General features: G+C 45.9%; 1 protein-coding gene across 2 annotated transcripts in view; it reads left to right on the top strand.

Annotated features, from left to right (window-relative positions):
- LOC137626485 (HEAT repeat-containing protein 5B) overlaps positions 1-27,894 on the top strand; it is a 95,547-nt gene that overhangs the window by 7,369 nt on the left and 60,284 nt on the right. The window contains exons 2-9 of one of the 2 annotated variants that reach the window (XM_068357507.1): positions 2,007-2,163; positions 2,605-2,816; positions 16,796-17,054; positions 17,424-17,601; positions 19,459-19,622; positions 19,989-20,238; positions 22,004-22,138; positions 24,044-24,224. In XM_068357507.1, coding sequence (XP_068213608.1) covers positions 2,035-2,163; positions 2,605-2,816; positions 16,796-17,054; positions 17,424-17,601; positions 19,459-19,622; positions 19,989-20,238; positions 22,004-22,138; positions 24,044-24,224 — 1,508 coding nt within the window. In that variant the 5' untranslated portion in view covers positions 2,007-2,034. The remainder of the gene's footprint in view (positions 1-2,006; positions 2,164-2,604; positions 2,817-16,795; positions 17,055-17,423; positions 17,602-19,458; positions 19,623-19,988; positions 20,239-22,003; positions 22,139-24,043; positions 24,225-27,894) is intronic. The other variant, XM_068357508.1, reaches the window with a different exon arrangement.

Here is a 27,894-nt window from a genome sequence, read left to right as displayed (position 1 = left end):
GTCCCTCACAAGGCCGTGGCCTCGCTTCGGCTTCACGCCTGGAGACTATCCAGCGTCTCCTAACGGAGAAAGGCTTTTTGCAACAGGTTGCGGAGAGAATGTCTCGGCACCTGCGAAGGTCCTCTGAGGGAGTCTACCAAGCAAAGTGGAGAGTCTTTTGTGGTTGGTGTCGTGGGAGGGGTATCTCTCCACTCGATGCCACTATTCCAGCAATAGCGGACTTCCTCGTTTATCTGCGGGAAGAAATGCGCCTTTCTGTCTCGGCAGTGAAAGGCTATCGCTCAGCCTTAAGCTTGGCCTTCAGGCTGATGGGCGTGGATATTTCTTCATCGCTAGAACTCTCTTTACTCATACGTAGCTATGAGCTTACCTGCCCCCAGTCGGAAGTGAGACCTCCTCCTTTGAACGTGGTTCGAGTCCTCAGGGCTCTTAAGAGACCTCCCTTCGAACCATTACGCCAGGCCTCCGATCGCCACCTGTCTTGGAAGACGGCTTTCCTACTCGCTTTGGCTTCGGCCAAGCGAGTTAGTGAACTTCATGGTCTCTCGTACGACATCGCCCATTCAAGGGGATGGGGGGAGGTAACGTTCAGGTTCGTCCCTGAGTTTGTTGCCAAGACTCAGAATCCTGGAGTGCCGGATCCTCGCTTCGACTCTTTCAGGATCGCGAGTCTCCGTTCTGTAACAAGCGACCCAGACCAGCTGCTACTATGTCCAGTGAGGTGTCTGAGGCACTACTTGAAGAGAACGGCTGCAGTCCGTCCTCAAGTGCGAGCTTTGTTTGTGAGCACAGGCAGGACTAAGAGGAGGGTCACCAGGAACACCATCTCAGCTTGGATTCGAAGGGTTATCCACCATGCCTTGAATCCAGACCCTCCTCCGTCACGTCGCCCTAGGGCACACGATGTCAAGGGTGTTGCTACATCCCTGGCCTTCAAGAGAAACTTCTCTGTGACGCAGGTACTTCAAGCTGGGGTCTGGAAGCGTCAGACGACCTTCACAGCCCACTACCTGCAAGACATGACCCACAGGAGCCTCGATACGTTTTCTATCGGCCCTGTGGTGGCTGCACAACAGCTGGTCTAACCTCAGGCTCCTTTTTGGACAAGTAGCAGGAGCTTGAGGGCGTTGTTACTCGGTCTTAGTCTGCGTGAATGAAAGAGTATGTCTGACCCTTACTTCTCTCTTCATTCTCCCCTCTCTTGGGGAAGCAGCATCCTGGTCCTCGCATAGCTGACCTCGACCTCTGCAGGTAACCCATGCTTCTTTGTGCTCTTAGTATTAAGCTTAATACTGTTGCGTCCCCCATACCCTGACGAGGTGGTATTGGGAACGTCCTATCCTAGATTCCTATCTAAAGGTCTCAAGGTCAACTTCAAAGGACGAGTCACACTTTCCTCCACACACTGCTTATGTAGGCCACTCGTTCCTAGCGATGCTAGGAACTTGTGAGGGCAGGGGCTCCTTTTCTCAAGTGCTGCTCACTGAGGGATTGAGCCCCCGGGTAAGCCGAAGTCAGTAAGGCTGGGGACTTTCCACCCTTCCTAAGGGGTATGTCACCCAATGTAAATAGCGTGGTTTGTATTTCGGTTACGGAACAAATGACAAATTCGAAGATAATTTGTATTTTTCCTAACCATACAAACCTTAGCTATTTACATATATTTGCCCACCAGCCCTGTCCCCCAAGACAAGTCCTACCTCTAAGTGAAAGTGAGCTTCACCGGTGTGTGAGGGGGGGAGGGGTAGCTAGCTACCACTCCCCTACCCCCCCGCTAACTAGCGCGGGGGTAATACACCCTCGTTAAATTCTAATGGCTCGCCATTTCAGCTACGCTAAAAGGTAAACCCAATGTAAATAGCTAAGTTTTGTATGGTTAGGAAAAATACAAATTATCTTTGAATTTGTCATTTCTCGGTAAGTATGTTAGGAAAAATACAAATTACTAATAATTTGTGATTTTTCCTTTGTCAAATTCCTTTTTTAACTTAATTTAAACATTTCAGTTTCAGTCAGTGAAGAACACCGTTTACCATGATGGAACTCAGCCACAGCCTGACGCTGAACGAGGAGGCCCTCAAGCAGCTACCGCCAGCCAAGCGGCCGATATTCGTGTTCGAGTGGCTTCGTTTTCTCGACAAGGTTTTGGAAGCTGCTCATAAGGTCAGTAGGTTTTCTTGACTTCTCATTTCCCTGACTGATTGCTTTTATAGTGGGATAAAATTGAACACCTTGATCTTGTTTTCGTGACTGATTGTTTTAACGGTGCTACTGTTTTAGAATGATTTAATGTTAACTTGTTCTCATCATTTTTTTTATTTATTTACTTTCCTCACTGGGCTATTTTTCCCTGTTGGAGCCCTTGGGCTTATAGCATCTTGCTTTTCCAACTAGTGTTGTAGCTTGGGTAGTAATAATAATAATAATATGGAATAGAATTGATCAAGAATAATGTATTTTGTACTCAGAATAAAACCGATGTATTTATTATTAATTCAATTTTGTTACTGTATTGTTGATTTGTACTATTTACCGTGGTTTTTTATGTATCATACTAATTCAATGCTTACGCCATCACCAATTTTCAATGCCAACCCTTCTCAGTCTGACATCAAGGGATGCCAGAAGCAGCTGGTCGATCAGCTAGTGGCCCAGATGAACGAGTCTCCCGGGCCGCCGACCCGAAAGCTGGTCGCCCGCTGTCTGGCCACCCTCTTCTCCGTGGGCGACACGTTCCTCCTCTTCGAGACGATCAACAAGTGCAACGACGTCCTCAAGAACAAGGACGACTCCCCGAGCTATCTCCCGACGCGTCTGTGAGTATTGGCGGTCTGGTGGTTGTAATTGGCTCGCAATTTTGTGTTTTACCTTTGAAGAATTATTCTCTCATGTATTTTAACCCTTTTACCCCCAAAGGATGTACTGGCACGTTTCACAAAAGCCATCCCTTTACCCTCATGGACGTACCGGTACGTCATTGCAAAAAACTGCTATTTAAATTCTTTTTTGCATATTTTTGATAATTTTTTGAGAAACTTCAGGCATTTTCCAAGAGAATGAGACCAACCTGACCTCTCTATGACAAAAAATAAGCCTGTTAGAGCAATTTGAAAAAAATATATACTGCAAAATGTGCTGGGAAAAATATAACCCACTGGGGGTTAAGGGTTGGAAATTTCCAAATAGCCTGGGGGTAAAAGGGTTAACTGATCTAGCCATTGAATTTCTGAACCATCGCTGTGTGCACTTAGGTCCATTTTACCATTTTGTCTTTTTAATTCATCATCATCATTAAACAGTGCCATCTTACAGGTGTACTGTAGGGCCTTTCACCCTCCCTTTGGTCTTTAGTTTCACCCTCTTTTCATCCTTATGCTTTCCCGTCTTTTCGTCCTTATGCTTTCCCGTCTTTTCGTCCTTATACTTTCCCGTCTTTTCGTCCTTATGCTTTCCCGTCTTTTCGTCCTTATGCTTTCCCGTCTTTTCGTCCTTATACTTTCCCGTCTTTTCGTCCTTATGCTTTCCCGTCTTTTCGTCCTTATGCTTTCCCGTCTTCTCGTCCTTATACTTTTCCCGTCTTTTCGTCCTTATGCTTTCCCGTCTTTTCGTCCTTATGCTTTCCCGTCTTTTCGTCCTTATACTTTCCCGTCTTTTCGTCCTTATGCTTTCCCGTCTTTTCGTCCTTATGCTTTCCCGTCTTTTCGTCCTTATACTTTCCCGTCTTTTCGTCCTTATACTTTCCCGTCTTTTCGTCCTTATGCTTTCCCGTCTTCTCGTCCTTATACTTTCCCGTCTTTTCGTCCTTATACTTTCCCGTCTTTTCGTCCTTATGCTTTCCCGTCTTTCTCGTCCTTATACTTTCCCGTCTTCTCGTCCTTATACTTTCCCGTCTTTTCGTCCTTATACTTTCCCGTCTTCTCGTCCTTATACTTTCCCGTCTTCTCGTCCTTATACTTTTCCCGTCTTTTCGTCCTTATACTTTCCCGTCTTCTCGTCCTTATACTTTCCCGTCTTCTCGTCCTTATACTTTTCCCGTCTTTTCGTCCTTATACTTTCCCGTCTTCTCGTCCTTATACTTTCCCGTCTTCTCGTCCTTATACTTTTCCCGTCTTTTCGTCCTTATACTTTCCCGTCTTCTCGTCCTTATACTTTCCCGTCTTCTCGTCCTTATACTTTTCCCGTCTTTTCGTCCTTATACTTTCCCGTCTTTTCGTCCTTATACTTTCCCGTCTTCTCGTCCTTATACTTTTCCCGTCTTCTCGTCCTTATACTTTCCCGTCTTTCTCGTCCTTATACTTTCCCGTCTTCTCGTCCTTATACTTTTCCCGTCTTCTCGTCCTTATACTTTCCCGTCTTCTCGTCCTTATACTTTCCCGTCTTCTCGTCCTTATACTTTTCCCGTCTTCTCGTCCTTATACTTTCCCGTCTTTCTCGTCCTTATACTTTCCCGTCTTCTCGTCCTTATACTTTTCCCGTCTTCTCGTCCTTATACTTTCCCGTCTTCTCGTCCTTATACTTTCCCGTCTTCTCGTCCTTATACTTTTCCCGTCTTCTCGTCCTTATACTTTCCCGTCTTCTCGTCCTTATACTTTCCCGTCTTCTCGTCCTTATACTTTTCCCGTCTTCTCGTCCTTATACTTTCCCGTCTTCTCGTCCTTATACTTTCCCGTCTTCTCGTCCTTATACTTTCCCGTCTTCTCGTCCTTATACTTTCCCGTCTTCTCGTCCTTATACTTTCCCGTCTTCTCGTCCTTATACTTTCCCGTCTTCTCGTCCTTATACTTTCCCGTCTTCTCGTCCTTATACTTTCCCGTCTTCTCGTCCTTATACTTTCCCGTCTTCTCGTCCTTATACTTTCCCGTCTTCTCGTCCTTATACTTTCCCGTCTTCTCGTCCTTATACTTTCCCGTCTTCTCGTCCTTATACTTTCCCGTCTTCTCGTCCTTATACTTTCCCGTCTTCTCGTCCTTATACTTTCCCGTCTTCTCGTCCTTATACTTTCCCGTCTTCTCGTCCTTATACTTTCCCGTCTTCTCGTCCTTATACTTTCCCGTCTTCTCGTCCTTATACTTTCCCGTCTTCTCGTCCTTATACTTTCCCGTCTTCTCGTCCTTATACTTTCCCGTCTTCTCGTCCTTATACTTTCCCGTCTTCTCGTCCTTATACTTTCCCGTCTTCTCGTCCTTATACTTTCCCGTCTTCTCGTCCTTATACTTTCCCGTCTTCTCGTCCTTATACTTTCCCGTCTTCTCGTCCTTATACTTTCCCGTCTTCTCGTCCTTATACTTTCCCGTCTTCTCGTCCTTATACTTTCCCGTCTTCTCGTCCTTATACTTTCCCGTCTTCTCGTCCTTATACTTTCCCGTCTTCTCGTCCTTATACTTTCCCGTCTTCTCGTCCTTATACTTTCCCGTCTTCTCGTCCTTATACTTTCCCGTCTTCTCGTCCTTATACTTTCCCGTCTTCTCGTCCTTATACTTTCCCGTCTTCTCGTCCTTATACTTTCCCGTCTTCTCGTCCTTATACTTTCCCGTCTTCTCGTCCTTATACTTTCCCGTCTTCTCGTCCTTATACTTTCCCGTCTTCTCGTCCTTATACTTTCCCGTCTTCTCGTCCTTATACTTTCCCGTCTTCTCGTCCTTATACTTTCCCGTCTTCTCGTCCTTATACTTTCCCGTCTTCTCGTCCTTATACTTTCCCGTCTTCTCGTCCTTATACTTTCCCGTCTTCTCGTCCTTATACTTTCCCGTCTTCTCGTCCTTATACTTTCCCGTCTTCTCGTCCTTATACTTTCCCGTCTTCTCGTCCTTATACTTTCCCGTCTTCTCGTCCTTATACTTTCCCGTCTTCTCGTCCTTATACTTTCCCGTCTTCTCGTCCTTATACTTTCCCGTCTTCTCGTCCTTATACTTTCCCGTCTTCTCGTCCTTATACTTTCCCGTCTTCTCGTCCTTATACTTTCCCGTCTTCTCGTCCTTATACTTTCCCGTCTTCTCGTCCTTATACTTTCCCGTCTTCTCGTCCTTATACTTTCCCGTCTTCTCGTCCTTATACTTTCCCGTCTTCTCGTCCTTATACTTTCCCGTCTTCTCGTCCTTATACTTTCCCGTCTTCTCGTCCTTATACTTTCCCGTCTTCTCGTCCTTATACTTTCCCGTCTTCTCGTCCTTATACTTTCCCGTCTTCTCGTCCTTATACTTTCCCGTCTTCTCGTCCTTATACTTTCCCGTCTTCTCGTCCTTATACTTTCCCGTCTTCTCGTCCTTATACTTTCCCGTCTTCTCGTCCTTATACTTTCCCGTCTTCTCGTCCTTATACTTTCCCGTCTTCTCGTCCTTATACTTTCCCGTCTTCTCGTCCTTATACTTTCCCGTCTTCTCGTCCTTATACTTTCCCGTCTTCTCGTCCTTATACTTTCCCGTCTTCTCGTCCTTATACTTTCCCGTCTTCTCGTCCTTATACTTTCCCGTCTTCTCGTCCTTATACTTTCCCGTCTTCTCGTCCTTATACTTTCCCGTCTTCTCGTCCTTATACTTTCCCGTCTTCTCGTCCTTATACTTTCCCGTCTTCTCGTCCTTATACTTTCCCGTCTTCTCGTCCTTATACTTTCCCGTCTTCTCGTCCTTATACTTTCCCGTCTTCTCGTCCTTATACTTTCCCGTCTTCTCGTCCTTATACTTTCCCGTCTTCTCGTCCTTATACTTTCCCGTCTTCTCGTCCTTATACTTTCCCGTCTTCTCGTCCTTATACTTTCCCGTCTTCTCGTCCTTATACTTTCCCGTCTTCTCGTCCTTATACTTTCCCGTCTTCTCGTCCTTATACTTTCCCGTCTTCTCGTCCTTATACTTTCCCGTCTTCTCGTCCTTATACTTTCCCGTCTTCTCGTCCTTATACTTTCCCGTCTTCTCGTCCTTATACTTTCCCGTCTTCTCGTCCTTATACTTTCCCGTCTTCTCGTCCTTATACTTTCCCGTCTTCTCGTCCTTATACTTTCCCGTCTTCTCGTCCTTATACTTTCCCGTCTTCTCGTCCTTATACTTTCCCGTCTTCTCGTCCTTATACTTTCCCGTCTTCTCGTCCTTATACTTTCCCGTCTTCTCGTCCTTATACTTTCCCGTCTTCTCGTCCTTATACTTTCCCGTCTTCTCGTCCTTATACTTTCCCGTCTTCTCGTCCTTATACTTTCCCGTCTTCTCGTCCTTATACTTTCCCGTCTTCTCGTCCTTATACTTTCCCGTCTTCTCGTCCTTATACTTTCCCGTCTTCTCGTCCTTATACTTTCCCGTCTTCTCGTCCTTATACTTTCCCGTCTTCTCGTCCTTATACTTTCCCGTCTTCTCGTCCTTATACTTTCCCGTCTTCTCGTCCTTATACTTTCCCGTCTTCTCGTCCTTATACTTTCCCGTCTTCTCGTCCTTATACTTTCCCGTCTTCTCGTCCTTATACTTTCCCGTCTTCTCGTCCTTATACTTTCCCGTCTTCTCGTCCTTATACTTTCCCGTCTTCTCGTCCTTATACTTTCCCGTCTTCTCGTCCTTATACTTTCCCGTCTTCTCGTCCTTATACTTTCCCGTCTTCTCGTCCTTATACTTTCCCGTCTTCTCGTCCTTATACTTTCCCGTCTTCTCGTCCTTATACTTTCCCGTCTTCTCGTCCTTATACTTTCCCGTCTTCTCGTCCTTATACTTTCCCGTCTTCTCGTCCTTATACTTTCCCGTCTTCTCGTCCTTATACTTTCCCGTCTTCTCGTCCTTATACTTTCCCGTCTTCTCGTCCTTATACTTTCCCGTCTTCTCGTCCTTATACTTTCCCGTCTTCTCGTCCTTATACTTTCCCGTCTTCTCGTCCTTATACTTTCCCGTCTTCTCGTCCTTATACTTTCCCGTCTTCTCGTCCTTATACTTTCCCGTCTTCTCGTCCTTATACTTTCCCGTCTTCTCGTCCTTATACTTTCCCGTCTTCTCGTCCTTATACTTTCCCGTCTTCTCGTCCTTATACTTTCCCGTCTTCTCGTCCTTATACTTTCCCGTCTTCTCGTCCTTATACTTTCCCGTCTTCTCGTCCTTATACTTTCCCGTCTTCTCGTCCTTATACTTTCCCGTCTTCTCGTCCTTATACTTTCCCGTCTTCTCGTCCTTATACTTTCCCGTCTTCTCGTCCTTATACTTTCCCGTCTTCTCGTCCTTATACTTTCCCGTCTTCTCGTCCTTATACTTTCCCGTCTTCTCGTCCTTATACTTTCCCGTCTTCTCGTCCTTATACTTTCCCGTCTTCTCGTCCTTATACTTTCCCGTCTTCTCGTCCTTATACTTTCCCGTCTTCTCGTCCTTATACTTTCCCGTCTTCTCGTCCTTATACTTTCCCGTCTTCTCGTCCTTATACTTTCCCGTCTTCTCGTCCTTATACTTTCCCGTCTTCTCGTCCTTATACTTTCCCGTCTTCTCGTCCTTATACTTTCCCGTCTTCTCGTCCTTATACTTTCCCGTCTTCTCGTCCTTATACTTTCCCGTCTTCTCGTCCTTATACTTCCCGTCTTCTCGTCCTTATACTTTCCCGTCTTCTCGTCCTTATACTTTCCCGTCTTCTCGTCCTTATACTTTCCCGTCTTCTCGTCCTTATACTTTCCCGTCTTCTCGTCCTTATACTTTCCCGTCTTCTCGTCCTTATACTTCCCCGTCTTCTCGTCCTTATACTTTCCCGTCTTCTCGTCCTTATACTTTCCCCGTCTTCTCGTCCTTATACTTCCCCGTCTTCTCGTCCTTATACTTTCCCGTCTTCTCGTCCTTATACTTTCCCGTCTTCTCGTCCTTATACTTCCCCGTCTTCTCGTCCTTATACTTTCCCGTCTTCTCGTCCTTATACTTCCCCGTCTTCTCGTCCTTATACTTCCCCGTCTTCTCGTCCTTATACTTTCCCGTCTTCTCGTCCTTATACTTCCCCGTCTTCTCGTCCTTATACTTCCCCGTCTTCTCGTCCTTATACTTTCCCGTCTTCTCGTCCTTATACTTCCCCGTCTTCTCGTCCTTATACTTCCCCGTCTTCTCGTCCTTATACTTTCCCGTCTTCTCGTCCTTATACTTCCCCGTCTTCTCGTCCTTATACTTCCCCGTCTTCTCGTCCTTATACTTCCCCGTCTTCTCGTCCTTATACTTCCCCGTCTTCTCGTCCTTATACTTCCCCGTCTTCTCGTCCTTATACTTTCCCGTCTTCTCGTCCTTATACTTCCCCGTCTTCTCGTCCTTATACTTCCCCGTCTTCTCGTCCTTATACTTTCCCGTCTTCTCGTCCTTATACTTCCCCGTCTTCTCGTCCTTATACTTCCCCGTCTTCTCGTCCTTATACTTTCCCGTCTTCTCGTCCTTATACTTCCCCGTCTTCTCGTCCTTATACTTCCCCGTCTTCTCGTCCTTATACTTCCCCGTCTTCTCGTCCTTATACTTCCCCGTCTTCTCGTCCTTATACTTCCCCGTCTTCTCGTCCTTATACTTCGTCTTCTCGTCCTTATACTTCCCGTCTTCTCGTCCTTATACTTCCCCGTCTTCTCGTCCTTATACTTCCCCGTCTTCTCGTCCTTATACTTCCCCGTCTTCTCGTCCTTATACTTCCCCGTCTTCTCGTCCTTATACTTCCCCGTCTTCTCGTCCTTATACTTCCCCGTCTTCTCGTCCTTATCTCCCGTCTTCCTCCTTATACTTCCCCGTCTTCTCGTCCTTATACTTCCCCGTCTTCTCGTCCTTATACTTCCCCGTCCCGTCTTCTCCTCCTTATACTTCCCCGTCTTCTCGTCCTTATACTTCCCCGTCTTCTCGTCCTTATACTTCCCCGTCCCGTCTTCTCCTCCTTATACTTCCCCGTCTTCTCGTCCTTATACTTCCCCGTCTTCTCGTCCTTATACTTCCCCGTCCCGTCTTCTCCTCCTTATACTTCCCCGTCTTCTCGTCCTTATACTTCCCCGTCTTCTCGTCCTTATACTTCCCCGTCCCGTCTTCTCCTCCTTATACTTCCCCGTCTTCTCGTCCTTATACTTCCCCGTCTTCTCGTCCTTATACTTCCCCGTCCCGTCTTCTCCTCCTTATACTTCCCCGTCTTCTCGTCCTTATACTTCCCCGTCTTCTCGTCCTTATACTTCCCCGTCCCGTCTTCTCCTCCTTATACTTCCCCGTCTTCTCGTCCTTATACTTCCCCGTCTTCTCGTCCTTATACTTCCCCGTCCCGTCTTCTCCTCCTTATACTTCCCCGTCTTCTCGTCCTTATACTTCCCCGTCTTCTCGTCCTTATACTTCCCCGTCCCGTCTTCTCCTCCTTATACTTCCCCGTCTTCTCGTCCTTATACTTCCCCGTCTTCTCGTCCTTATACTTCCCCGTCCCGTCTTCTCCTCCTTATACTTCCCCGTCTTCTCGTCCTTATACTTCCCCGTCTTCTCGTCCTTATACTTCCCCGTCCCGTCTTCTCCTCCTTATACTTCCCCGTCTTCTCGTCCTTATACTTCCCCGTCTTCTCGTCCTTATACTTCCCCGTCCCGTCTTCTCCTCCTTATACTTCCCCGTCTTCTCGTCCTTATACTTCCCCGTCTTCTCGTCCTTATACTTCCCCGTCCCGTCTTCTCCTCCTTATACTTCCCCGTCTTCTCGTCCTATACTTCCCCGTCTTCTCGTCCTTATACTTCCCCGTCCCGTCTTCTCCTCCTTATACTTCCCCGTCTTCTCGTCCTATACTTCCCCGTCTTCTCGTCCTTATACTTCCCCGTCCCGTCTTCTCCTCCTTATACTTCCCCGTCTTCTCGTCCTCATACTTCCCCGTCTTCTCGTCCTTATACTTCCCCGTCCCGTCTTCTCCTCCTTATACTTCCCCGTCTTCTCGTCCTCATACTTCCCCGTCTTCTCGTCCTTATACTTCCCCGTCCCGTCTTCTCCTCCTTATACTTCCCCGTCTTCTCGTCCTCATACTTCCCCGTCTTCTCGTCCTTATACTTCCCCGTCCCGTCTTCTCCTCCTTATACTTCCCCGTCTTCTCGTCCTCATACTTCCCCGTCTTCTCGTCCTTATACTTCCCCGTCCCGTCTTCTCCTCCTTATACTTCCCCGTCTTCTCGTCCTCATACTTCCCCGTCTTCTCGTCCTTATACTTCCCCGTCCCGTCTTCTCCTCCTTATACTTCCCCGTCTTCTCGTCCTCATACTTCCCCGTCTTCTCGTCCTTATACTTCCCCGTCCCGTCTTCTCCTCCTTATACTTCCCCGTCTTCTCGTCCTCATACTTCCCCGTCTTCTCGTCCTTATACTTCCCCGTCCCGTCTTCTCCTCCTTATACTTCCCCGTCTTCTCGTCCTCATACTTCCCCGTCTTCTCGTCCTTATACTTCCCCGTCCCGTCTTCTCCTCCTTATACTTCCCCGTCTTCTCGTCCTCATACTTCCCCGTCTTCTCGTCCTTATACTTCCCCGTCCCGTCTTCTCCTCCTTATACTTCCCCGTCTTCTCGTCCTCATACTTCCCCGTCTTCTCGTCCTTATACTTCCCCGTCCCGTCTTCTCCTCCTTATACTTCCCCGTCTTCTCGTCCTCATACTTCCCCGTCTTCTCGTCCTTATACTTCCCCGTCCCGTCTTCTCCTCCTTATACTTCCCCGTCTTCTCGTCCTCATACTTCCCCGTCTTCTCGTCCTTATACTTCCCCGTCCCGTCTTCTCCTCCTTATACTTCCCCGTCTTCTCGTCCTCATACTTCCCCGTCTTCTCGTCCTTATACTTCCCCGTCCCGTCTTCTCCTCCTTATACTTCCCCGTCTTCTCGTCCTCATACTTCCCCGTCTTCTCGTCCTTATACTTCCCCGTCCCGTCTTCTCCTCCTTATACTTCCCCGTCTTCTCGTCCTCATACTTCCCCGTCTTCTCGTCCTTATACTTCCCCGTCCCGTCTTCTCCTCCTTATACTTCCCCGTCTTCTCGTCCTCATACTTCCCCGTCTTCTCGTCCTTATACTTCCCCGTCCCGTCTTCTCCTCCTTATACTTCCCCGTCTTCTCGTCCTCATACTTCCCCGTCTTCTCGTCCTTATACTTCCCCGTCCCGTCTTCTCCTCCTTATACTTCCCCGTCTTCTCGTCCTCATACTTCCCCGTCTTCTCGTCCTTATACTTCCCCGTCCCGTCTTCTCCTCCTCATACTTCCCCGTCTTCTCGTCCTCATACTTCCCCGTCTTCTCGTCCTTATACTTCCCCGTCCCGTCTTCTCCTCCTCATACTTCCCCGTCTTCTCGTCCTCATACTTCCCCGTCTTCTCGTCCTTATACTTCCCCGTCCCGTCTTCTCCTCCTCATACTTCCCCGTCTTCTCGTCCTCATACTTCCCCGTCTTCTCGTCCTTATACTTCCCCGTCCCGTCTTCTCCTCCTCATACTTCCCCGTCTTCTCGTCCTCATACTTCCCCGTCTTCTCGTCCTTATACTTCCCCGTCCCGTCTTCTCCTCCTCATACTTCCCCGTCTTCTCGTCCTCATACTTCCCCGTCTTCTCGTCCTTATACTTCCCCGTCCCGTCTTCTCCTCCTCATACTTCCCCGTCTTCTCGTCCTCATACTTCCCCGTCTTCTCGTCCTTATACTTCCCCGTCCCGTCTTCTCCTCCTCATACTTCCCCGTCTTCTCGTCCTCATACTTCCCCGTCTTCTCGTCCTTATACTTCCCCGTCCCGTCTTCTCCTCCTCATACTTCCCCGTCTTCTCGTCCTCATACTTCCCCGTCTTCTCGTCCTTATACTTCCCCGTCCCGTCTTCTCCTCCTCATACTTCCCCGTCTTCTCGTCCTCATACTTCCCCGTCTTCTCGTCCTTATACTTCCCCGTCCCGTCTTCTCCTCCTCATACTTCCCCGTCTTCTCGTCCTCATACTTCCCCGTCTTCTCGTCCTTATACTTCCCCGTCCCGTCTTCTCCTCCTCATACTTCCCCGTCTTCTCGTCCTCATACTTCCCCGTCTTCTCGTCCTTATACTTCCCCGTCCCGTCTTCTCCTCCTCATACTTCCCCGTCTTCTCGTCCTCATACTTCCCCGTCTTCTCGTCCTTATACTTCCCCGTCCCGTCTTCTCCTCCTCATACTTCCCCGTCTTCTCGTCCTCATACTTCCCCGTCTTCTCGTCCTTATACTTCCCCGTCCCGTCTTCTCCTCCTCATACTTCCCCGTCTTCTCGTCCTCATACTTCCCCGTCTTCTCGTCCTTATACTTCCCCGTCCCGTCTTCTCCTCCTCATACTTCCCCGTCTTCTCGTCCTCATACTTCCCCGTCTTCTCGTCCTTATACTTCCCCGTCCCGTCTTCTCCTCCTCATACTTCCCCGTCTTCTCGTCCTCATACTTCCCCGTCTTCTCGTCCTTATACTTCCCCGTCCCGTCTTCTCCTCCTCATACTTCCCCGTCTTCTCGTCCTCATACTTCCCCGTCTTCTCGTCCTTATACTTCCCCGTCCCGTCTTCTCCTCCTCATACTTCCCCGTCTTCTCGTCCTCATACTTCCCCGTCTTCTCGTCCTTATACTTCCCCGTCCCGTCTTCTCCTCCTCATACTTCCCCGTCTTCTCGTCCTCATACTTCCCCGTCTTCTCGTCCTTATACTTCCCCGTCCCGTCTTCTCCTCCTCATACTTCCCCGTCTTCTCGTCCTCATACTTCCCCGTCTTCTCGTCCTTATACTTCCCCGTCCCGTCTTCTCCTCCTCATACTTCCCCGTCTTCTCGTCCTCATACTTCCCCGTCTTCTCGTCCTTATACTTCCCCGTCCCGTCTTCTCCTCCTCATACTTCCCCGTCTTCTCGTCCTCATACTTCCCCGTCTTCTCGTCCTTATACTTCCCCGTCCCGTCTTCTCCTCCTCATACTTCCCCGTCTTCTCGTCCTCATACTTCCCCGTCTTCTCGTCCTTATACTTCCCCGTCCCGTCTTCTCCTCCTCATACTTCCCCGTCTTCTCGTCCTCATACTTCCCCGTCTTCTCGTCCTTATACTTCCCCGTCCCGTCTTCTCCTCCTCATACTTCCCCGTCTTCTCGTCCTCATACTTCCCCGTCTTCTCGTCCTTATACTTCCCCGTCCCGTCTTCTCCTCCTCATACTTCCCCGTCTTCTCGTCCTCATACTTCCCCGTCTTCTCGTCCTTATACTTCCCCGTCCCGTCTTCTCCTCCTCATACTTCCCCGTCTTCTCGTCCTCATACTTCCCCGTCTTCTCGTCCTTATACTTCCCCGTCCCGTCTTCTCCTCCTCATACTTCCCCGTCTTCTCGTCCTCATACTTCCCCGTCTTCTCGTCCTTATACTTCCCCGTCCCGTCTTCTCCTCCTCATACTTCCCCGTCTTCTCGTCCTCATACTTCCCCGTCTTCTCGTCCTTATACTTCCCCGTCCCGTCTTCTCCTCCTCATACTTCCCCGTCTTCTCGTCCTCATACTTCCCCGTCTTCTCGTCCTTATACTTCCCCGTCCCGTCTTCTCCTCCTCATACTTCCCCGTCTTCTCGTCCTCATACTTCCCCGTCTTCTCGTCCTTATACTTCCCCGTCCCGTCTTCTCCTCCTCATACTTCCCCGTCTTCTCGTCCTCATACTTCCCCGTCTTCTCGTCCTTATACTTCCCCGTCCCGTCTTCTCCTCCTCATACTTCCCCGTCTTCTCGTCCTCATACTTCCCCGTCTTCTCGTCCTTATACTTCCCCGTCCCGTCTTCTCCTCCTCATACTTCCCCGTCTTCTCGTCCTCATACTTCCCCGTCTTCTCGTCCTTATACTTCCCCGTCCCGTCTTCTCCTCCTCATACTTCCCCGTCTTCTCGTCCTCATACTTCCCCGTCTTCTCGTCCTTATACTTCCCCGTCCCGTCTTCTCCTCCTCATACTTCCCCGTCTTCTCGTCCTCATACTTCCCCGTCTTCTCGTCCTTATACTTCCCCGTCCCGTCTTCTCCTCCTCATACTTCCCCGTCTTCTCGTCCTCATACTTCCCCGTCTTCTCGTCCTTATACTTCCCCGTCCCGTCTTCTCCTCCTCATACTTCCCCGTCTTCTCGTCCTCATACTTCCCCGTCTTCTCGTCCTTATACTTCCCCGTCCCGTCTTCTCCTCCTCATACTTCCCCGTCTTCTCGTCCTCATACTTCCCCGTCTTCTCGTCCTTATACTTCCCCGTCCCGTCTTCTCCTCCTCATACTTCCCCGTCTTCTCGTCCTCATACTTCCCCGTCTTCTCGTCCTTATACTTCCCCGTCCCGTCTTCTCCTCCTCATACTTCCCCGTCTTCTCGTCCTCATACTTCCCCGTCTTCTCGTCCTTATACTTCCCCGTCCCGTCTTCTCCTCCTCATACTTCCCCGTCTTCTCGTCCTCATACTTCCCCGTCTTCTCGTCCTTATACTTCCCCGTCCCGTCTTCTCCTCCTCATACTTCCCCGTCTTCTCGTCCTCATACTTCCCCGTCTTCTCGTCCTTATACTTCCCCGTCCCGTCTTCTCCTCCTCATACTTCCCCGTCTTCTCGTCCTCATACTTCCCCGTCTTCTCGTCCTTATACTTCCCCGTCCCGTCTTCTCCTCCTCATACTTCCCCGTCTTCTCGTCCTCATACTTCCCCGTCTTCTCGTCCTTATACTTCCCCGTCCCGTCTTCTCCTCCTCATACTTCCCCGTCTTCTCGTCCTCATACTTCCCCGTCTTCTCGTCCTTATACTTCCCCGTCCCGTCTTTTCATCCTCATACTTCCCCGTCTTCTCGTCCTCATACTTCCCCGTCTTCTCATCCTCATACTTCCCCGTCTTTTCATCCTCATACTTCCCCGTCTTTTCGTCCTCATACTTCCCCGTCTTCTCATCCTCATACTTCCCCGTCTTTTCATCCTCATACTTCCCCGTCTTTTCGTCCTCATACTTCCCCGTCTTCTCATCCTCATACTTCCCCGTCTTTTCATCCTCATACTTCCCCGTCTTTTCATCCTCATACTTCCCCGTCTTTTCATCCTCATACTTTCCCGTCTTCTCATCCTTATACTCTCCCGTCTTTTCATCCTTATACTTTACCACCAATCCCATTTCCTTTCTTCCAACCTCCTGTGCCACTGAAGTTTTCCTTCCACTTCCAACATGGCACCGAGTGTCACCTTTAGCCTTTATCTGTCATTGGTATGTTTGTCTGTCTTGTATTAGAACTCTTTTATCAGCCTGCGCCTGGCGATTCTTGATGAAACTCTTGTCTGGGAGATAGATTTGATTTCATGTTGTTCACCAAACTAGCAAACCTTCCATATATGGATATATCTTTCGGCAAAGCTGGAAGGTAGACGATTAGACTGTTTGCTGTGAGGTAGCAACCCTACCCAGAGCCTGGGTAGGGGGTGGGTAGTGGTACCAGCCACCTGTATGTATACTCACAGAATGATAAACTAGTTACTTTTCCTCTTTGGCTTCTAGAGAGTGGTTGTCTCCTCTCTTCTTGTCAAGTTTGCCATAGAAATTGACGGACATTGTTGTTCACGCTCATTTTACGCTGAGTAATTGATTTTATCCCTTTTACCCCCACCATAAGGTTAAATTTCGAGCACATTTTGGTATATATTTTTTTTAAATTGCTCTAACAGGCTTAATTTTTGTCCTAGAGAGGTCAGGTTGGTCTCATTCTTTTGGAAAATGCCTGAAGTCTCTCATAAAATTATCAAAAATATGTAAAAACATGTAATTAATAGTGTTTTGCAAGAACGTACCGGTACGTCCTTTGGGGGTGAAAGGGTTAAAAACTGTAATTTACCAATGTTCACAAGAATACGGTAAGGAACTCCCCCTAACTCTTATCCCGAACCCGCAGGGCCGCTGTAACGTGTATCGGTGCTATGTACGAAAAACTGGGCCGCATGATGGGCCGTTCCTACGAGGAGACTGTCCAGATACTGATCAAGACCCTTAGGAATGCTGAGTCCCAGTTACGAATCGAGGTCATGATGACCCTGGAAAAGATCACGGCCGGGATGGGATCCGCAGCAGCCAACGTTCACAAGGAGGTTTATAAGTCGTGCAAGATGGGTCTGACGGATCGGGCGCTACCCGTTCGGTGTGCCTCAGCCTTGGTAGGTGGCATTATTAACGAGTTAGTGTATGGCCAACTAATTAGGGTTGTAGCTCAGCTAGTAACAGTAATAATAATACAAATAATGATTTAATACATGTCCTATACATGTATCTGCTTTCTGGTCATATCTATTTATGATCTGATTCCTGTCTAATCCATGTCTTCATTTATGCTCTGTTTCCACGATTGCTTACACCGTCCTACTGGTCTTTGTCATATTATTGTTTCCTTAATGCTCTTCTGACTAACTCTCCATTCTCACTACATGTTCAAACCATCTGAGGTAAAATGAAGACTTCTAAATCTTTATTGCAGTACAACAATTGATATCCATAGAGCATATAGTACATTTATTCATGTTTTTCAGTGCCTGCTGGAAATGACAAAACACGCGCCGTTCCTATACACCACGGAAATCGAGAACCTCTCGCAGCTTTGCTACCGCGCGTTCGACAACAGCAGTTACGACGTGCGTTGCACTGTGGCCAAACTCTTGGGAACGTTGTTAGCGACGACGCAGAATCCGCCGAAGGAACTGCTCAAAGGTAAGAATTATGTTTATGAAAGGTATATTTACTTATGAAGCTTCATCTGTGGTGGAAAATGTGGGAGGTTGGGCTTTGGCACCCTAGCAGTACCAGCTGAACTCGGTTGAGTCCCTTGTCAGGCTGGGAGGAACGTAGAGAGTAGAGGTCCCCTTTTTTGTTTTGTTTCATTGTTGATGTCGGCTACCCCCCAAAATTGAGGGAAGTGCCTTGGTATATGTATGTATGTATATTTACATATCTTTTATAGAAGGGTTCATCTCTCGAGCAAAGGGAGACCGTAGTAAACTATTGTACGAGACCCGTCAAAACTGAGGGCTAAATATTTAGGTATGCTCACACACACACCCAGAGATTCAACCTTTCCCTTCCTTATTACCTGAGGGATGGGGAGTTATATGTTTGATATTGCTATGCTATGACCATAAAGAAATATATACCTATATATCTATAGATATAGAAAGTCCTCAACGTACAAACTTAATAGTTTCCAAGTCGAATTTTGTTAAATTTTGGTCTTGGGTAGGCGTCGCCTAGCTGGAAAGGTCAGCAAATAGTCATGGCTTATATTGGAAAGATCTTCTTTCTTACTTTCATTATGAACTTTTGATAGAATATCTGAGCTATAAGATTTCAGTTGGATTTTTCGTTTGTATCTCCGCATGTTTGCAAGCTAAGGACCAAATGTATAGCTATAGTCCATTTCTTTTAGCGAGTCATATTTGCACCGACTCGCAGCGTTGCCCTTTTAGCTCGGAAAAGTTTCCTGATCTCTGATTGGTTGGACAAGATAATTCTAACCAATCAGCGACCAGGAAACTTTTCCGAGCTAAAAGGGCACCGTTGCGAGTCGGTGCAAATATGACACGCGAAAAGAAATGGACTATAGATACTTGCTCTTGATTATGTAGGGGAGATATAGTTCTTGATGGGCCAACTTTGATGTTACTCTGAAGACTACTTTGTACTGACTTTTAATTTCTATTAATATATTATGATTCATTGGCTAAGTTATTCAAAGGATAGCCGGTTCCTTGTGATACGCAGTGCTTATGATGTTGTTACTCTTTTTAGAATGATTTATTGTTAATTTGTTCTCTTCATTTATTTATTTCCTTATTTCCCTTCCTCACTGGGCTACTTTTCCCTGTTGGAGCCCCTGGGCTTATAGCATCTTGCTTTTCCAACTAGGGTTGTAGCTTGGATAGTAATAATAATAATAATAATAATAACCAAACACCCCTGTCAGTCCATACTAATTCCAGTAAGATCATACGCCAGGAGTAAAAGCCGAAAAGTCATCTTGTCTATCGCCTTAAACCCAATCCGTCACCTTCTGCCAATAGGCATAGGAGGAGATGATGATGATGAATGTATTATCAAATATTGTGACATTAAGACATTGTATAGTAGTCTGTGGAATAACAAGTCACTTAAGCTTTCCATATAGATTTGTCGATGTCTCACAGGATGTAGATACTGGAGAGGGGGTTCCCAGCCCCCTCGTCCCGTCCTGCTGCTTCCTCCGATGCCTTAGATGGCCGCGGAGGTAGCAGCAGTAGGGGATTCAGCATTATGAAGCTTCATCTGTGGTGGATAATGTGGGAGGGTGGGCTGTGGCACCCCTAGCAGTACCAGCTGAACTCGGTTGAGTCCCTTGTCAGGCTGGGAGGAACGTAGAGAGTAGAGGTCCCCTTTTTTGTTTTGTTTCATTTGTTGATGTCGGCTACCCATGTATGTATGTATATAGATTTATTTATATCCCAAGATGAACAAGAACAATAATAACAAACGATCTATTGTTCCCTGTTCTTTAATGTTTTCAATTACGAAGTACTTACTTTACCGTATTCGCAGGCAACTCGAAAGGAGTCGTCGTCAAGCTGATATCCCTCGACGAAGCGCTGACTATCCTCCTGACCGGATTCCTGCGGGGCGGCAACAGCTTCTTGAAAGGGACGGGAGAGATGATCAAAGGGTCGTCATCGGTCTCGCGCGAGGTCAGGGTCGGAATCACGCAGGTAAGAGACGTTACTGTTTGGGGTTTCGTGGTGTTTATAGTTTGTATGTCACTTGTGGTTGTATAAACGTCATCGGAGTATACGTGTTTCCTTCTTGATTTATGTAATTTGATGTTTAAGTTGACTCTTTTTACTCCTTTTCTCACCTGTCCAAGTCTCTCTCTCTCTCTCTCTCTCTCTCTCTCTCTCTCTCTCTCTCTCTCTCTCTCTCTCTCTCTCTCTCTCTCTCTCTCTCTCTCTCTCTCTCTCTCTCTCTCTCTCTCTCTCTCTCTCTCTCTCTCACATATATCGATAACACTTGTGTAAAATTATTGTATCCAGAAGACATTAGAAATCATTTTGATTTTTTCTCCTTTACTCTTTCAGGCGTATGTAGTCTTAGTGCAAGAGCTGGGAGCTCTGTGGCTAGAGCGGAATGTATCAACGCTGCTCCTGCACCTGACGGAGCTCGTGGCGAGCCCCAAGGCCACGACCTCCCACGTCGATGCCGTGTACTCGAGGAAGTGCGTCAACTTCATCCTGAGGTCTACGCTGGGCCGCATGATTGGGGAGAAAGCGCAGATCGCAGCCAGCAAAGAGATAACGAATATCATCATAAAACACATGAATAACGTAGGTAAGTAGTCCACGCTTCTCCAACGAGCTTACGGCATCCTGAGGACACGCTATTCTTTTTCATTTCTCTTCCTCTGGTTTTGTTAAAGTTTTTATAGTTTATGTATAAAAGATGTATTCTAATGTTACTATTCTTAATTTTTTTTATTGTTAATTACTCTTCTTATAGTTTATTTATTTGATTATTTCCTTTCCACATAGGGTTATTTTCCCTGTTGGAGCCCCTGGGCTTATAGCTTCTTACTTTTCCAACTAGGGCTGTAGCTTAGCAAGTAGTAATAATAATAATAATAATAATAATAATAATAATAATAATAATAATAATGTCTATCATCAAGTTTTTGTTCATACTTCTCGCTTCTAATGTGTGGGACTCATAATTTTTTTATCATCATATCCTGAATTATTCAAATTACCGTTTAGTACTTCTTTTTTAGAGATGGTTCTTTCATTACTTAAGAATTGAAGTCCACATTTTCAACTCTAGTTTGCTTGTATAGTCGTAAAAAATTACTTCAATTCCAGATATGTTTCCGTCATTACTCGAGAATTAAAGTACAGAAACTCCTCAACTTACGCAATAGGTTTTAACCCTTTTACCCCTAAAGGACGTACTGGTACGTTTCACAAAAGCCATCCCTTTACCCCCATGGACGTACCGGTACGTCCTTGCAAAAAAATGCTTTAACATTTTTTTTTTTCATATTTTTGATAATTTTTTTGAGAAAATTCAGGCATTTTCCAAGAGAATGAGACCAACCTGACCTCTCTATGACAAAAATTAATCCTGTTAGAGCAATTTAAAAAAAATATTCTGCAAAATGTGCTGGGAAAAAAATAACCCCCTGGGGGTTAGGGGTTGGAAATTTCCAAATAGCCTGGGGGTAAAAGAGTCGAATTTTAATGAAATTTGTCCTCGCCTAACCCACGTGTCCACAATTTTCAGCTGCGAAGGTCGACAAGCTGTCCCGCTTCATATTGCAAATGATGTCTTCCTAAATGCATTAAATCTTATGATATTGTTTTATTAACCATTTCGCCCCCAAAGGACGTACCGGTACGTTCCTGCAAAACAATGTTATTTACATGTTTTGAATGTTTTTGACAATTTTATGAGAAACTTCAGGCCTTTTCCAAAAGAATGAGACCAACCTGACCTCTCTATGACAAAAATTAAGCCTTTTAAAGCAATTTAAAAAAAATATATAGCAAAATGTGTACGAAATTTAACCTTAAGGTGGGGGTAAAAGGGTTAAAGAATTTCATTAGAACTCGATATAATATCTGAGATTTACGATTTCGGTCGAATTTGTTTTTGTATCTGAAGGACCTTCTATACGCATTCTTATCCGTAGTTCGCTCGTACAATACAAGTCCATGAGTTTTTATAGTTTATATATGATATATATGTTTTTGACGTTGTTAATAGTTTATATATGTCATAACTGTTTTGACGTTGTTGCCTTTTTTAGAATGATTTATTGTTAATTTGTTCTCTTCATTTATTTATTTCCTTATTTCCTTTCCTCACTGGGCTATTTTTCCCTATTGGGGCCCCTGGGCTTATAGCATCTTGCTTTTCCAACCAGGGTTGTAGCTTGGATAGTAATAATAATAATAATAATAATATGCTATTTTTCCCTATCGGGGCCCCTGGGCTTATAGCATCTTGCTTTTCCAACTAGGGTTGTAGCTTGGATAGTAATAATAATAATAATAAGTATCGCTCCACATTTCCCAGTCCTCAAAATTGTATCTTATTTCAGACGTGAGCGGCGAAGGGACGAAGGACTGCGGCGAAGGGAGCCAGCACGTCCTAGTGTGCATGTTGCAGGAGCTCGGATGTCTGATGGAGTCCCTCAGCACCACCTGCGCCACGGTCGTCTTGGATACCCACCTGAGTTAGTTTCTCTCTCTTTTTTATATCACGTGGGTGGGGCAGGCCGTCAGTTTTCCTCCCGGTGTGTGACATCTCGGGAGGAACACAGCCTTACTAAAAGGATCTAATAGAATCCTATTGACTACTAACCCTTTTTCCCCCAAAAGACGTACTGGTACGTTTCACAAAAGCCATCCCTTTACCCCCATGGGCGTACCGGTACGTCCTTGCAAAAAAATGCTATAAAAATTTTTTTTTCATATTTTTGATAATTTTTTTTGAGAAAATTCAGGCATTTTCCAAGAGATTGAGACCAACCTGACCTCTCTATGACAAAAATTAAGGCTGTTAGAGCAATTTAAAAAAAATATACTGCAAAATATGCTGGGAAAAAAATAACCCCCTGGGGGTTAAGGGTTGGAAATTTCCAAATAGCCTGGGGGTAAAAGGGATAATTTCACAATTTTTATCCTTTTTCCGCCAATGAAGTTGGGGGAGATTATATTTTTGCCCCTGTTTGTTTGTGAACAACTTCCTGGCCACAATTTTATTCATAGTGAAACTTTCAGGGATTAATTGTTATATGAGACGTGGAAGTGATTTAGTTTTGAAAGTCCTAGGTCAAAGGTCAAGGTCATGCAAAAGGTCAACCAAAAGGTCAACCAAATTAACCCTAACCTTATCCCCAATTTTACCCATGGTTGCCACACGGACTTCAAATACGCCTAAGGTCTTAAATTGATCCTGGGAAAGGCAAGCTGGTTTCGAGAAATAAGCTTCCGTGGCAGAGGTCTGTCTCCGTTGCTTCCTTCTCTCATTTACTTTCTAAAAATATCTGTCCTGTTATCTAGCTCCTTTTCTCCACCGGCTTCATACAGTAATGATTAACCCTATACGGCAAATAGTTCTAGTGCCAGCTTGTCCGACCAGACATTCAATACATTATAGTAATCAGATTAAAATCAAATCTTTTAAGTAGTTTATAAGAATGCCAGCATAGTTTTCAGACTATATTTGTATTTAACCCTTTAACCCCAAAGGACGTACTGGTACGTTTCACAAAAGCCACCCCTTTACCCTCATGGACGTACCGGTACGTCCTTGCAAAAAACTGCTATACAAATTTTTTGTTTCATATTTTTGATAATTTTTTGAGTAAATTCAAGCATTTTCCAAGAGAATGAGACCAACCTGACCTCTCTATGACAAAAATTAAGGCTGTTAGAGCAATTTAAAAAGAAATATACTGCAAAATGTGCTGGGAAAAAATAACCCCCTGGGGGTTAAGGGTTGGAAATTTCCAAATAGCCTGGGGGTAAAAGGGTTAAAGAAAAACCAGTTATACTACAACCCAAACCTCATGTAGCAGAACACATTTGCCTGATAGTCCTTACGTTACAATAATGTACTCTATGTCCTTAGGCTTTTATTGCTCATAGATCCGTGTAGCATGTTTTCTATTTACATAGGAAAATCTTAGGCTATTTTCTTTGTTGCTTTGTTGATGTGGGACCATTCTACATAATGCTTTCAAGGGAGATCTGTATTTCTATCGTGCGAAGCATCGGATTAGGTTACTGTTTCCAGCATTGAGCTATCAGTTTCTCTCTGTTTGGCCTGTGGAATTTTATTTGTAAACCTTATTACATATGGATAAATATCAACACAACATCGTGTTCAAATAGAAAATAAAATTCTACCTCATACTTGGGATCGAATGTTGGCCCCTTCTAATGAAAGGCCAGGTCGAAACCAACCATGCCACGAGAGGCCATAAAAGAAGTCGGAACTTCTTTTATCGCCTCTCGTGGCATGGTTGGTTTCGACCTGGCCTTTCGTTAGAAGGGGCCAGCGTTCGATCCCAAGTATGAGGTAGAATTTTATTTCTTATTACATATTTTCATTTACACATAGATTCAACTTCCAGATCTAGTGGATGCAGTGGTGGCCGTGCTCTTACATCCGAGCGGGGCCGCTCGACTGAGCGCGGCCTGGTGTCTCCGTTGCATATGCATTGCGCTTCCCTCGCAGTTGAATCCCCTCATTGTGCGGTGCTGCGACCGTCTGGAGGCCCTGAAGTCTTCCCCAGAAGCCATTGCTGGATACAGGTAAACTCGACTGGCTGTGTTGTTCTGTTTATATTACTTTACATTTCTTTGTAGGTTTAAAGGTCATTCGTGAATTGCAGAGGCAAGGCACAGGTTACTGCCTTAGTGACAGGACAATGATCTAAAGACAAGACAATACAATGTCCTAAAGACAGAGCAATGCCTTAGAGACAGGACAATGCAATACAATGTCCTAAAGACAGAGCAATGCCTTAGAGACAGGACAATACCTTAAAGACAAGACAATACAATATCCTGAAGACAAAACAATGCCTTAGTGACAGGACAATGTCCTAAAGACAGGACAATGCCCAAAGACAAAACAATGTCCTAGAGATAGGACAATGCCTTAAAGACAAGACAATACAATGGCCTAAAGATAGAATAATGCCCCAGAGACAGGACAATGCCGTAAAGACAAGACAATACAATGGCCTAAAGATAGAATAATGCCCCAAAGACAGGACAATGCCTTAGAGACTGACCAAGTCCCCTCTCCACTCAAGATAGGACCAGGTAGGGGCAGATAATGGCGGTTGATGACTCAGCAGGCAGACCTATATGCTCCCCTAGCTCATAATAATGGTGAGGTTGCAGATACTACAAGAAACTACTGTACTATCAACCTTAAGTGGATGAAACCCCAGTCCAAGAGATTGCCTGGCGGGAATGTTACAGATAGGGCACACTTACATGTTGCGCGTCACCTGTTGGTCTGTGAAAAGGTACCCTGACACTTGCACGAATTTGTGGCACGCATTGTCACGTCTCGAGTCGTGAACTGGGGTGAACTCGTCGTGAACCTGTCGTGACATCGTGGCATGTCATGACAAGAATTTTGAAATGTTCAAAATTTTGGTCACGACAAAATTGCGTGAACTATGCGCGAACTGTTCGTGAACTCGTCGGGACGATGCGGGAAGTGCGCAAACTATGCTAAAACTATACATGAACTCGTCGTGCCAGTTCGTGTCAATGTGGACAGGTGAGCTGTGATTCTGAGGTAATATTTTTTTTTTTTTTTTTTCCAGTTCGTGCCACAAAATGTCACGACTTGCCACGACAAATTCGTGGCAAAAAGTCGTGCAAGTGTCAGCCTGGCAAAAGTACTTTTTAATGGTAATGGGAAGTCTTTGTCATCTTTAGGGATTTGTCACAAATCGTCATGTCAGCCACAGAGCCATCGAGAAGATGGTGTAGTGGATATGAAGTTGGTCTCAATCCTTCATTACACGTCAGAGGTGAAAGGCCGACGGGAAAGAAGAATTTATTTATTTCTCAAAAAGAGCGGGGCTGAGGGTAGGAATCTCAGCGCCGGTAACACCTGCCTCACTTACCACCCTACCTGCATCCGGATCATCCAACAACATAGGTTCAACGTCCAAGTTCATGGAAGCCACATTGTCTTCCAGATCTCCGGGGGCATCCAACGGATCTTGTTCCTGGTCTATGAATCCCGCAATAGTGGCATCAATGTGGGCAATGATGGGTGCCGCAACATGCCTAGTCACAGCGGCTGAAGACTTGGCATTAGGGTAGATCATGGCACAGTAGTCTTCAGATAGGACGTAAGGCTGTTTAGATTTCACGTTTCGGGCAAATCCCCCAACCCACACTTTCAGTGTGGCCCGAGCCGCAGTCTTCTGCTCCGGGGATGCCTGAAATAATAGTGGGAATTACAAAAAGGAAGATTCCCGGCGGTCCTTCAAGACCATAGAAATCTTACTAAATGGTGTATGTATACCAAAAAAGGTAAAATAATTAGAAAGACAACATAGCCAACGGGACTCACCGAATCAGATCCGAGGGTGGTGATGAGGTCAAAACAGACCATACAGTTATCAGGGTGCCAGACCACAATGTCCTCCAGCTGAACTCCGCAGAGGGCGTGAGACCTACATACGGTATGGCCACAAGGCTGATGAAGAACAGCCGCACAGGCCGTCGTCTGACAATGCACCATCTATAAAAAGAATAGTATATGAGAAACTGTAATTCTCTTAAGTAGGGGCGGGTCCGGAGGACCCGGGACTAAACATAAGTCTAACTTAAGACTAGAGCTTAACTGTAATACTCTTAAGTAGGGGCGGGTCCGGAGGACCCGGGCCTAAACATAAGTCTAACTTAAGACTAGAGTATAGCTATCCATTCCGGTCGAGCCGGGATCATAAAGAAGGATGCAACAAAGAATTAAGACACATGGTGTCTGATTTCCCGGAGCGAGGTAAGCCCCGGGCCGGGAAATAAAAGTACATCCATAAACCCATACATATAGGAACTCCGGGATAGTGATCTGTCATATATAATCATATATAATCATAGGAACTGTTATAAATTAAGAGGGGGGGCGGAACTGTAGATAAGAACCGCCAACAGAACCCGGAGGGTTTCGTATAACATAATAAAAGTGTGATAGGTAAATATAAAATAGGGTGCACCGGGATCCTACTCTGTTGACCGGTGGCCAACCCGTCTAGACAGAGACGAAACCGCCGGGACACCCGGAGGACAAAGTCCATAAACACTGAACTACCCCCTCTAAAAGGAGGGAAGGCAACGGTCCCCTAGGGGAGGGGGGAGAGAAGCCTAGCCACCCACCTAGCGAGAGGGGGAGCTTGGGGGAGGATCACGTGATACGGAGCAGCAGGGCTACCAACTGACGATCCCCAAACACTACCAAAACAGATCATACGGAGTAATAAGCACAAATATTCATTATAAAAGTAATAGCGTTGAAAAATATATAAATATACACATAAAAAATTAGGGCAAGGCATGTAACATAATAAATAAATCCCAAAGGACAACAACCTGATGGCTTATATAATAAAATTGCCGCCCAGTAACAAAGGTCGGCAAGCCATCTACGATACGTAACTGATATCGGCCCTAAATATGAACCACAAGGGTTCTAAACGCTAAATAATGAATATCCACAATAAAACATATAAAATTTAAACTAATAATAAAAATAATACACTTAGTAACACCGCGAGTGAAACTAAAAGCTCTCAAAACAGGAGTACCAACTGTAAGCGGAATCGAGCAAGACCGAGATGATCGAAGAGAATAAACTCCTATAATTTAAATATTAAACGATCTATATTGCTCAAAACACAGCAAAACATAGCTTGGTACTTAACTTAGACGGTGTCTCCTGGGAAACCGATGAAGAAGCCATAATCCAGTGAAAAATAAGGCAAAACACGAGAGCACAAAAAAGCGGGTTACAACACAGGCGTGCTAAAAAGGAGTTGGGTTCTGAGCGGATGCAGAGTTGGTGGTGCCGAGTGAGGTTGAACGGCTCTCCTCTATTGGGGTCTTTGTCGTGGATGAATCTAAATAGTGCGGGACCTCTGGATTATACGCCCAATTTTATACCGACACCAATAGGTGAGCGAGCTAGTTAACCTAGCACTCCTTTACATTTTTTCTCTGGTATATTTAGCAGTAAATTACCTAAGAATAAGTGCTAATAGGAGCTTATTCACTGGGCGGCACAGGTCCCTCGCCCAGAAATAGATTTTTCTTACGTCAAAATCCCTTTTCTCAGTTAGGTTTCAATGATTTTTGCTGAAAATATAAGTCAAAAGTGACTTGTTTTTTTTTTTTTTTAATGCGCAAGGTACTGCCTAATACCAGCAGCTGTTTAAGGTCTGTATTTTTAGTG

The sequence above is a fragment of the Palaemon carinicauda genome, chromosome 34, assembly GCF_036898095.1.
Source record: "Palaemon carinicauda isolate YSFRI2023 chromosome 34, ASM3689809v2, whole genome shotgun sequence".
Classification (NCBI taxonomy): domain Eukaryota; kingdom Metazoa; phylum Arthropoda; class Malacostraca; order Decapoda; family Palaemonidae; genus Palaemon; species Palaemon carinicauda.
The sequence above is the reverse complement of the archived record's forward strand: the minus strand, read 5'-3'. Positions and strand labels throughout refer to the sequence as shown.